The sequence below is a fragment of the Pseudochaenichthys georgianus genome, chromosome 21 (genome assembly GCF_902827115.2).
Source record: "Pseudochaenichthys georgianus chromosome 21, fPseGeo1.2, whole genome shotgun sequence".
Taxonomy (NCBI): domain Eukaryota; kingdom Metazoa; phylum Chordata; class Actinopteri; order Perciformes; family Channichthyidae; genus Pseudochaenichthys; species Pseudochaenichthys georgianus.
Genome location: NC_047523.1, coordinates 35,475,341 through 35,487,376, shown reverse-complemented (window position 1 = coordinate 35,487,376; position 12,036 = coordinate 35,475,341). Strand labels below are relative to the sequence as shown.

Below are 12,036 nucleotides of genomic sequence, written 5' to 3'. Positions count from 1 at the left end.
ACACACACACACACACACACACACACACACACACACACACACACACACACACACACACACACACCACACACACACACACACACACACACACACACACACACACACACACACACACACACACACACACACACACACACACACACACACACACACACACACACACACACACACACACACACACACAGACCCATCTCCCATCACCCAGGCGTGAGAGAACAGAGCAGCTCAGGTCTCTACAAGAGAAACACCAAAGAGCTCTGCCCCAGCGCCTCGGGAAATAATAATGAATATGGAATGATAGTCAGTATTTTGTGCTGCAAATGCAACCAGATGCAAAAGGTGGAGTGGAAAAAATCAGGAGCAGATGTTGGAGAAACAAGAGGTCTTTAAGGAGCGGCCAGCGTGCCCTGCAAACATATTGTAACCCTAGCCAGCGTGCAGAATAATCATTTATAGTATGTATATCGCCACTCTGTAATGAGGCATGTATGGACTATTCCTGCAGCTGCCTCCCTGGGAAAGCTGAGTTGTTGAGGAAGCAGCCAGGCCTAGACACAACACCCAATTAACATACAGACCTCAGACAATAAGGAAACACATGTCTGACACATTTCTATAGCCTACTGTTACTGTACATGTGGTGCTGGGAGAGTGTAATTACACATCGTCCTCTTCCATAGGCTGCACTGAGCTCAGCCCGACCGAACAGTGCAGCTGGTGTTCGGTTCAGTAAGAGAGGAGGAAGTCCTGGGTGGCAAGGTTTGGTGCATGAACCATATTCGGAGATATCGGCTAGCAGCTCTCAACATACTACCATTTTGCTTTGGTGTTATGAAGCATGACCTAATCACAGTAAGAGAACATGAACAATATATAATAACAAAAAAGCAAGAAACTGAAATATAAATTGGAAGAAAATGACAATAAAATATTTAAATATTCTAAAAAAAGATTGCAACTAAATAAATAATGTATAGAAAAAAATGTATCCAAACTTTGACAATATGAAAGTATGTTTATTCTCTGAAGTAAAATTAAATAGCTGTTCAGTTGTTGGTAGGCTGGGTAGAAATATGCAAAATTGTCTGAGAATTTTAATTTGTATTTACTTGCACTATTTTTTCTGTTTTATTGTGTTGCACTTTAGGAGGAGCCTCTGACCTAAGATTTTCATTGACATATCTACACTGTAGCTATGTACAAATGAGTAGAAACATCCAATGTTCAGGTGTATGTTCCCAAAGACGTGTCTTAATCTACTGCATATAGACAGATGTGAAGTTGTTAATGTAATAAGTATAGTTTGTATAGGGAGGGGGGTTAGGGTCTGTGTCAGTGGGGGTCCGTAAATATCCTCCTGGGACCCGAGGAAAAAAAGTGTCTTCTAATTTCCTTTTTTGTGATTTCCTACCTATTTAGGGTTAAAAAAACATCTTTCAATTTAGACTTTTTTTATTTTATTTTATTTTAAAAATGTTACAGTATGTCTACTGTAGAGGACGTCGGGACCATATTAGTTTGAAAAGACAGCCAAAATGAACAGATGGACTATGTAATGTATTATGGTTATAGAGTGATATTAATACAATAATACATTCACCTTTATTTAAAACATGAATAAGTAATTGATCTGAACATTGCTGTTTATTTGGTCAATACAAAACTAGTTTGGTTTTTGGTGTATCTTTCCAGATCTTCAAAGACTTTGTAGTCAATGTACTGAAAGCACCTCATTGACTCCAGTCGGCACGGGCTGTAGGCTCATCTTGACTAGTTTTATGGATGTGGTCTCCATTTCACCTGCTCATAGAAACAAAGCTTGCATTCCTGAGGCAATTCTCATTTTTCATGGCTCCACTTAAAATAAAAACAACAATAAGACATACGTGCTATAGTCTTCTTAGAGCCATGTCCTTCCAGCTCGTCCCTATCTGTCTCTATGTATCTATCTGTGCGCTCATGGAGCATCCTGCATCTTTCCCCCCCTTCTTCTTGACCCTCTTCTATCCCAGGGATGAAAGCCTCATCTCTCTCATCATCTGAGAGCTCAAAATCTTAATCTCCCTGAACTATCTGGTACAGAAAATGTCTGATTCAGTTCCGTCTCCTGCAACAATATTGAGTCATAAAGTCCATGAAGATGGTCCTGACGTCCACTATAATGGACATTTATAAAAGGGCTGTTATTTGAAAACTTGAATTATTTAATTGCTTTCAGAAGTAATTCTATAGTTCCTCACATGTTAATAAACAAGAATATATATGATTTTCATGGTAAAAATTACAATTATTCAACAATATTTGACTTCTCCTCCTGCTTCTATACAATTTTGTTTTTCGTATGCCAGCCATTTTGGATGAAAAGAAAGAGGAACTTCCCAGCATGCAATTTTAACCAATGACATATCCCTGGAAAGACCAGGATGTCTTCTGTACAGCACATCAGGGATTGATAGAGTAGCTCAAAAGAGTAAAAGGAGATGCATGTTAACAAAATGTCCACTACAGTGGACATTTTCAATGGGCTGGGTCCCAGGAGGATATAGTACTTTTTAAAGCTTTTGTTGGTGCAAAACAATATAATTGAATTGAAAGCTGTTTAAAAAAATATACAAACATATCATAGATGTTCATAATAAAGTGGTAAATAAAATAAAAACATTTGAATTGCCTTGTGTTGAAAGGTATATAAATAAACTTGCCATAAACTTGCCTTGAAAAATGTGTTTTCAGATGATAAATGCACATTTAATAGATACTTAAATAAACATAAATATATTTCTTTATCACTCTATTATATATAAAAACAAACAACCCTATTATGAGGTGAGCATTTCATGATAAAATCAATGTATCCTATTTGTGAATGAAATGAAAACACACTGTTCTGTCCCTTTTGTCCTTTCAAAGCCACCGTACTGTGAGGTCACTATCCAAGATGGCGCTCCCCGTGAGGACTAATATGAAGCATCTCTTCGGATTAATACACAAGTTTAACTCTTCAAAAAGACTCCTCTGCTCTGCTGCATGCTCGGGAAACAAGGTATTAGATAATGTGTTGTTTACCCGACATTTATTTTACATCAGCTGTTGTTGTCACGCAAACTGATTCGTTACTATGGCTCCTGTTTCCACATTGACTGCTGGGACACAGTTTCAGTCAGTTTCTATTTGTTAACAATTTATCTTAATAGAAAAGCATTTTAAACTCGTTAATACGGTGCTTATCTCCTCGTTCAACCCGAGTGAAGGTCATGTAGTTTTATTTTAATTTTAATTAAACTATTTATATCTGTCGTAGTGACTTTGCCTGTCTGCAAAGCAGCATTTCAGCTTTTATTAAATACAAAACAGCTCACAGCAACATTGTTGTGATGTAATGAAGCATATTGGCTTAAGTACACATTGGAATTAGGCTTTCTTGCATTTTACTGGAGTATTTCCATTGTATGCAATTGTATAGTTCTACTCCACTCAGATACACATCTATCTGTCAGCTTTAATTACTTAGTAGATTTAAAGCTTGTATATGAGTTATCTCTAAAGTGGGAGATTATGGATTTTATATATTTAATATATATGAAATGTATTGAATGTTAGTACATAAACATTATATCCTTTTCATGAGGTTTCTATTCAAACTTCATTAACCTGTAGCGCACGTTGTTTATTGATCATAGAAAGCTAGGAAGTATTTATCATTAGTCTTGAATTGTTTTCCCCATATCGATGATTGCTGCTATAAATCAGGAAACATTGATTATCTTAGAATGTATTGCAGCAGGCAACTTTCCTGCATGGCTGGGTGTTTTTTACAAGAGAGGATAATCAAGTTATCTGGTGGTCATTCTGCTATCAAACAAACAATGTGTTAATAGCTGCTGCTGGTGGTGAGTGTAATCAGTTATGTACCCGGAAATCATCACTGGTGCATTATGGGTGCGGCCCTTCTGTTGAAGAAAACCACACAGAATGAAACTCTGCTTTTTAAAAAACTGGACAGCCTTTCCTTTAGCTGAGTGTGTGTTTTCTGCCCTGCGCCCAGCTGGGGTTGGGTGGGAACTCCATTCACATGTTTCTTGGTTTTTATTATGTAAAGTTGGCCAGCAGCAGCAGCAGCAGCAGCAGCAAAGTTACATTTTAGGGTCTGCTTTTAGTCGGACAGCGGGAAGTGTTTTCAGAGACTTAAATCAGTTTCTGTCAGCTTTGGTGTGAGTTTCTCAGAATCTGAAAAGTGATGTTTCTTCCTCGAAAGCAGATAAAAGAAAACACTGTTAAACCTAATTCCTAAGGGGAAGGGTATTCTGGGAAATGGAGGAAATCATAAACTCAAGTCGAAGCTAAATGTGATCTCCATTTAAAAACAAAAACAACATGCCATCACGTGATTTAAATGTGATCCATTTTGACTGAGGTTTCTCAAAATGATGATTCATTATTCGCCACATTTGAATGGCTTAATGGTTCCTCTATGAATTTAGATCACACCTTTTTTGGATTATTCTTTTATGGCCATTTCCTTTTGACTCAGACATCACATAATGAATCGCTCATTCTCGACTTTAGCAGCTTTCAGTTGTGCCGTAACCTTTTTTTCCGTGTCTATATCGAGTTTATTCAATGCCGTTTCCTTTCCTAGTCTGGCCCGTGACATCATATCCTCAGTAGCACCACTCCAGTGTACCTTTTTACTTTTTTAAACACGTCTATAACTCCACTTAGGGTTTCCTATCATTGCACGGCTGTCTACGAGAAGCAAATGGAGTGTTAAGACAAACAACGAGTCCCCCGGCACGAGTAAGAATAACCAGTGTGTTTCAGTACAACATCCATGCTAATTATTGCGCTGTTCTTGCATTACGGTGCAGTTAAAAACCTCAAGCACGTTGATGAACGAGTTGTAACACAGTATGTAGTTCACTGCCGTCCCGTCTGTGTTTTGTTAAGGCAAAAGTCTCTGGAGAGGCGGGAGAGGTGTGTGACGAGAGGGGAAGTGGGGGAGGACTCTGAAAGCATCACAGCAGTGCTTCATTACCAGCAATAACATCGGAGATGAAGTGTTGGTTTTCATTTGTTTTAATTTTCTCCAAATGTGGACGGCTGAGTGCAGAAACCAGCATGCTCACAATGTTTCGAGGTGTGATGTGCGTCAAACTGGAGGCTTTTCTGCACTGGAAATGTGTTTAAAAAGTCTGAGTCTGAACGGACTGACACAAAGATGAAGTGTGATCTTTGTCAGATGCTTTCAATTTTGAGCGATGTGATAGTGAGACAGCCTTGTCTGTTTTCTTTTAATCTAGTCACTCGTAAGTAAAGGGTAGGTGACAACGTGCTCCATATCAAATATAACCGGTAGTAATTTGACAATAGCTCATTGCAGTGTGGTCGTGTTTTTTTGTTGCAGATTAAAAGCAGATTTTCTTAGAGCGATGATACAGGTGTATGGTTTGGTCTATCGTTTAAAACCTGTGAGCCTGTCACAAGAAATACTACTACCTCTTTTAATAATATAATAAGGACATGTCTAATAAACAACACTATTGAGTTGCATTCTGGGAAATGTATTTACCTTGTTTTACTTGAGTACTAAATTGTCTTTAGGTTTTTGATTTGCCAAAAATAAAACTCACATTAGCTTGAGCCATAACTCCTGACACACATAACCTACAACCTGGAGTAAAGAAAAGTAACATATTACTTTACATGTCACAACACTACAGTTAAATGTTTGCCAATAAAAGTAAGAATGTCATAATAATAATAATTCTATATTCAGTTAACTACAGTTGGGGCCTGGTTTTATGTTCGTCTAAAATGAACTTTCTGAGAATAGTGATGTCCGTTCCTCTGCTATAGCAAGAGATGCATTTTTGGTTTTCTCACTCTTGTAAAATGTGTTCTCTTGTCTTGTGTTTAAATGAGTAAAGCTCCTAGACATGGCGTGAACATAATCCTTGGAAGACCAGCAAATATTTGGCATCTTGACCAAATATTGGATTCATTAATTAATGATTAATTTGTTAATGTTTGAGGCGCTGCTGAAGTGGTTTAACCTGCGTTTAGCTGTTGCTTTTAATTGAAAGGTATGTAGACCCTCTAAACCTCTCTGCCGCCCCTCGCCTGTGGTCCCGTTATTGACTGATATCAGTCTTGTCAGCCCGGGGCTACAGGAAAGAGGAAGTGACTCTAATTTACCTCTCTGTTCTCCTCGGCTCCAAATTCACTTACTCGGGTGTCGGCTAAAACCATTATAGCTGCTCCCGCTCCACATGGGACAGCCTGGCGAGAGCGAGGAAACATGGCCTCCCCTTTGAGGACGTTCATTAACGGCCCTATTTATTTTCAACTGTCAGAAAAGCCCGCTAATTCTCAGCGGCCCCCTCCGTGAAATTAGGTCTGTCGTAGTCGTTTTCCAGCCAAACCCCTCACTCAGACGCTTAAAACTATCCCACATGTCAACATATTTCTTTTTTGTATTCATATCTTGCTAAGTCGAATTATAGAATCAGTCTGTAGCTGTGCGACCACAAATCTTAGCAGTTTTCCTGCGTTTGAGTATTTTCCTGATCCCGGCCTTTTTTGCTGAGCCTCTGGTGTCGGACCGAGGAAATGACCGGACTCCACCGGGAGGAGCTGCTTGCCTTGAGTGTTACTGTAATTACATATCGACACATTTATGAAGTGTTTGCCATTTATTTTTGGCTGTGTTTTTTTTTTGCATTATTATCCCTCCTGTCAGTGATTTGTTTCTTACAAGTGAATTACAAATTAAATGTGCCCATTGTAAACACAGCAGGAGGAAACAGTGATTTAATGTAACTATTTTAAAGAATTAGCAAGGACACAAGTATAACTAGCATGCATGTCTAACAAATTGAGGTTGGCTTTTTCAGCTGCTTTACATGTGGTCATAGGCACATTGTAGACAAACTGCTCAGTTGAACTTACAGTACAGTTTCTGTTTTAAGTTAGTGATTCTGTTTTAAGCTCATAAGTCTTAAACATTAAAACGGCTGTAAAAAACACAGCTGTTGATCAGTCTGAGCTGTAACTTGTTGATCATATTGTTGTAGTGTTCAGGAGTTTGAGAAAGAAAACACAGGGTTGTCTGCAAACAAGTAGATCTTGCTTAAGTTTATTAGCTTTTCTTTTTAATGACTGATTTTAAATGCCATTTAAACTCCTACTGCTCAGTCATGGACGCGGGAAGGCGAGTCTCCACTAGCACCCGCACCCCCAAACGCTAGCACCTACAGTGTAAGCGCGCCACAGTTTTCTCAGTGCTTTAATGTCTGAGTCTACAAACATTATTCTCCAACAGTTTTCAAAATCCTTTAGATTAAAGATTAAGTCTCTGTTATTTTTGGCACTAGCTGCGTTGGCGTTATTTTTCAGCCCCTGGAGTTGTGGCACACTCTGTCTCTCAGCGGATAGTCAGCTGTAGAAAATCAAAAAAAATTACCTTTTGAGTATTTCAACTTTTAACCCTACATGGAGATTCTTTGAAGCACTTGGAGAACCACTTTGCAAATCAGTTCTAATGTTTTATTATGAGCCTTCGTGTCACAGTGTGTAAAGTTTGTACTTCTTAAAGCCCTTGTCACACTGTCCCGAAATTGACACCAGATGGAAACACGATAAAGGAAATAGTGTTGTCACGATACCAACATTTTGGTTTCGATACCGATATCAAGTCAAGAATTGCGATTCCGATTCTTTTTCGATACTTTTCTAAAAAAAAAGGGAAACAGTCTTAAGTGTAATTATTGTGCTTTATTTCACACCAGAACCATAACCATGACACAAACTTTTAAACAATGAGATCAATAAACAAAATAAATGACAATAATTCGTATTAAATAAAATGAAGCATCATCTCAATCAACTTTTTTGTTTTATAAAATATAATTTTTTATATATTTTTTTAACATGTAATAGTACAGTAATATAAATAATTATTGACAAAAAGTATATTGCAGATGTTAGCCACATTGGTAAGTTAGCTAAAAAGATATTAGACAGTTATCATTGCCATTAATTGCCTCGTCTAACTACGAAAACGTTCGTTTGTCACAAAATAAATTACACTTATTTGACTGAGCGCTGAACACACACGGCTCTTATCAAAACGGCGCTTTCTCACCGGAGTACTTTTCCCCGTCATTCTTAAAGTACCGATACTAATGAAACGGAAGAATCGTACCGTTTTTAACGGCAGGGTATCGCGGTACCTTTCAAGTATCGGTACACCGTGCAACACTAAAAGGAAATGTTCAAATTCGGCTCTGATCGTAACATCGGGCCATTCGTGAGGGCATCTTAAGCCATCGTATGACCGCCGGTGGAGTTTCTCAGGCTCCGGCAGCAACTTCGTGAGCGGTGGCAACATCTTTGGTGCCATCGGGCATTTTTCGCCTCACGAAGACAATACGAAGAAAACAAGAAGCTGCCCGATTGTCTTAGGAAGGCAACACGACTACGTGAAGCCCTTGCAATGCCGTCGTGTAGCCATCGTATTATAGTACAATTTGTGTTCTGTGAAACTGAAAAGGATATTACATTGTTTTTGTTACTTTCGTTGCAGTTGTATGTCTTAAATGCAATTTAGGTTAACTTCCTGTTTTATTTAGATGCTTTTATTTTGAAGGCGAGTTTACGCTGTTGACAGGAAGTTGTTGTTGCTATGGAAACAACATGATGGAGATAAGTAATATCTTCTAATCTACATATAAAGACGGAGAAAGTAAAGAACAAAGTGTATGTTTAAATGTTAGCACCCCCCGAAGAGGCACAAGCTCTTACGTTGAGTCTGGATACATTCTAAATCATCAGTAAAGTCTACGACCATATTTCCGTGTGTGGTTCGGGTGCCATCGTGTGGCCTTCTGTAGGCATCGTAATTGCTTCGGCTGTTGACCAAGTTCGGGGCCATCTTCGTGCGAAATCCACAATTCCATATTCGTGTGTCCATCTGGTGTCAATTGCGGGGCAGTGTGACGCGGGCTTCACGTCTTGCACACTCTTATCCTCGTTGACCACAATTACATAAGCAGGTAATATGACACCATAGTTGATAATATCAGTTGTCAGTGTTTGTCACTTCCTATAAACGAGAGGAGTCATTAAAGCTTCCTGTCTGAGTAGGCAGTGCCCCTCTCGGCTGTATTGAAGTCTGGTTCCTTCAGAAGCTGCAGCCTGTTAGTGCTGGAGCTGCCTCCCCTGCCCGAGTTATTTTTGGAGCGCTGTCGGGCCCCGTCTGCGGGGAGCGCTGTTTTTGAAGGGCCTCCAGTCCCATTAATCAGCCGAGGGACCCCACGGCGCGAGCGGGCCCCGAGCCCTGGCCCGCCACACTGCAGCGTTCTGTTCCTGTACCCCCGCTCTCCGCACAGTGTGAAACTCAGAGGAACCTCATCAATCTCACCTGTCCCACACGTCAACCGCAGATTTAATCAAACGCTCCTTTCGGGCCTTTCCCCTCCGCTCCCCCTACAACACACTCACTGCGAGGAGAAAGAAGAAAGCTGCACAAGTCTTGACTGGAATATAGTCACACTTTTATTTTGTATTTTTAACCTTTTTCCCTGCATCTTTCTCCCGATGTATCCACAAGTCCAATTTCGCCTTTGTATGCTATATATACATACTTTGATTCAAGCTGTGGTGTGCCCCCACTTTATCTACACACACACACACACACACACACACACACACACACACACACACACACACACACACACACACACACACACACACACACACACACACACACACACACACACACTTAGAGGGATAAAGTGGGGGTAAAACACTGAACCCCATTTCCTTTTTGATACCTCACTGAAGTGCAGCTCTGTTGGCTGCCAGCGTTAACAGGTCCCAAAGTGAGAGAAAGACGGAGATGAAGAAAGATACTGAAGAGTGGGCGGAGGTGTGTGTAGGTGCATGTCAGCAGGGTGCCAGTGTTAATGGGGTGCACAGGACAGAGGAGGAACACTGGATCCTGTGTGGAGGACGCCCAGCGGGAGAGCGGCGAAACCCCCCCCATCTGTCGAAGCATCTCGGTGCAGCCACGCTCCGATCTGGATCTCTTCCCCGGCGTACAAAGAGCTGATGGTAGTTCACAGCGGGGCGAGCGGCGATGCTCCCAGAGGTGGTTTTTGAAATGTGTTGAAATTGGCGAGGAAAAATGGTGGTGACCGTCGGCCCGCTCGTCAGCTCCTCGGTGAGAGAGATGTCAGTGGGCCACTCGAGGACTCGCAGGCTCTGATATGATGTATGAGCATCATAAAATCCACTGTTCTGCAAGTCCTAACTCAACCAAAACCAGGGCTGTGACTAATAACAGTGAGCGGAGCGGGGCTGTAGGACAAGCTGCAACCAAAGCAGTAGTCGACAAGGATTATTTCGATCTCAGGCTCCCTCCAACTATGCTCAATAAATATGTATATAAAGAAAACCACACAAGTATAATGTAATCGGTGTGCAGCAGTTAAATCATAGGATAACAAATCTCACTCTTCTCCCCTCACAAAGCTTCGTGTCGCCCTTAAGGCAACCATTTGTTATAAGTGACGACAATATTAAACCGAATGAATGTGTTTTTTTGGCAGAACCAAGGTTGACTTTGCAGAATAAAAGTATTGCTTTTATAATTTATTTAAAATTGAGTTGGGTCTTAAATGAATGTTCTGATGTATGAGATGTGTAGTCGCCGTCAGTGTTGTTGCAAACAAGGCTCGTGAGCCAATCGTAGAACGACATCAGTGAACCTAGTCTTCGTAGAATAACAGTTTATTTTGAGGGTATAATTTAATAGTTAAGCCTCTCTCAAATGTAAGAGTTGACACACTCCCAATGCGTGGCTTTGTAAATCTGGCAAAAAGACTCGGTAGGATTCTGTGTGTTATGCATCTTGTCCCAGTGGGGTTTGTCATCGTTATACATTACGCATGGATGCTGTGCTCCACATTTGCCATTCAGTTTCCATAAAGAAGTGAAAGAGAAATGAATGTTTCCATTGAATCCTGGAGCTAGATTCTCAGAGGTATTGTGGGAAAGTCAGTATTAACGGCAAAAGAAAAAGACAGTGTATTTGTTCTCAAATGTAGTGTAACAGTTGTTTTCCATTTAATAATGCGGTTAGGATCTGGTCTCTTCGTGATGGACTTTTTCTTTCCACCATCTTTGAAATGAACTGTCAAAGTCATATGGACAGCGACTTTCACACCTTGAAGATGTTGATGTAGGCAAAGACCACGACACGTGCCGACGTACATATATGTTTGCACATGACCTCTCTCCCTGTGGAGGTTACCACACACATACACGTACACGTACAGACACATTTACACACATATTCCCGGAAAGGTAAGTGAAAACATGGCCTTTTAGTGTACGTAACCTTCTAGCTGTTGGCGTTAATGTCACACACACATGGTGCGTAATGCATTAAGCATATGGCAGACGTGGTTGAAGAAAGCTTTCTTCACCTTCGATGTACAGCCTGTCAGAGACAAATGTTAAGACAGAACAACCAGTGTTTCCCGCTTTCCCTACGCGTCATTTACGGGCAGAGAGAGGGAGTGAAGCGATGATAGGGGAAGCGTTACTGTCTTATATAATAGTAATTATGTCCAATCGAAACGGACAGTATTTTGTTTACATTGAGCTTGTTGCTGAGAATGGAGTCCTGCCTGCTGTAAAATCAGCAGACATAATTCAGGTTATAATTTACATTTTCAAGTTACGCTTTCCTCTGATTGGTCTACTTCTCTGGTCCACATCAATATATCTTTTATTGGATAATTTGTCATTACATTTAGTACAAACATTGATGTTTCCCATATGATGAATACGAATGACTTCATGGTCGTCTCCTGACATCTTTCCTCTGGTGCAAAAGAGGTTGCCATATTTGCATTAGAGTTAAATATCTTGCTTTGAACTGCATTTACAATCACATTTGGTACAGGTATTCATGTTTCAGTTGACTTTGGTCATCCCCTGCCTTTTCCTTTGATGCCAACTTTTTGTGGA

General features: G+C 40.3%; 1 protein-coding gene across 1 annotated transcript in view; it reads left to right on the top strand.

Moving 5' to 3' along the window:
• wars2 (tryptophanyl tRNA synthetase 2, mitochondrial) overlaps positions 1–12,036 on the top strand; it is a 76,544-nt gene that overhangs the window by 45,775 nt on the left and 18,733 nt on the right. Inside the window, exon 2 of the mRNA XM_034110515.2 lies at positions 2,911–3,043. Coding sequence (XP_033966406.1) covers positions 2,939–3,043 — 105 coding nt within the window. The 5' untranslated portion in view covers positions 2,911–2,938. The remainder of the gene's footprint in view (positions 1–2,910; positions 3,044–12,036) is intronic.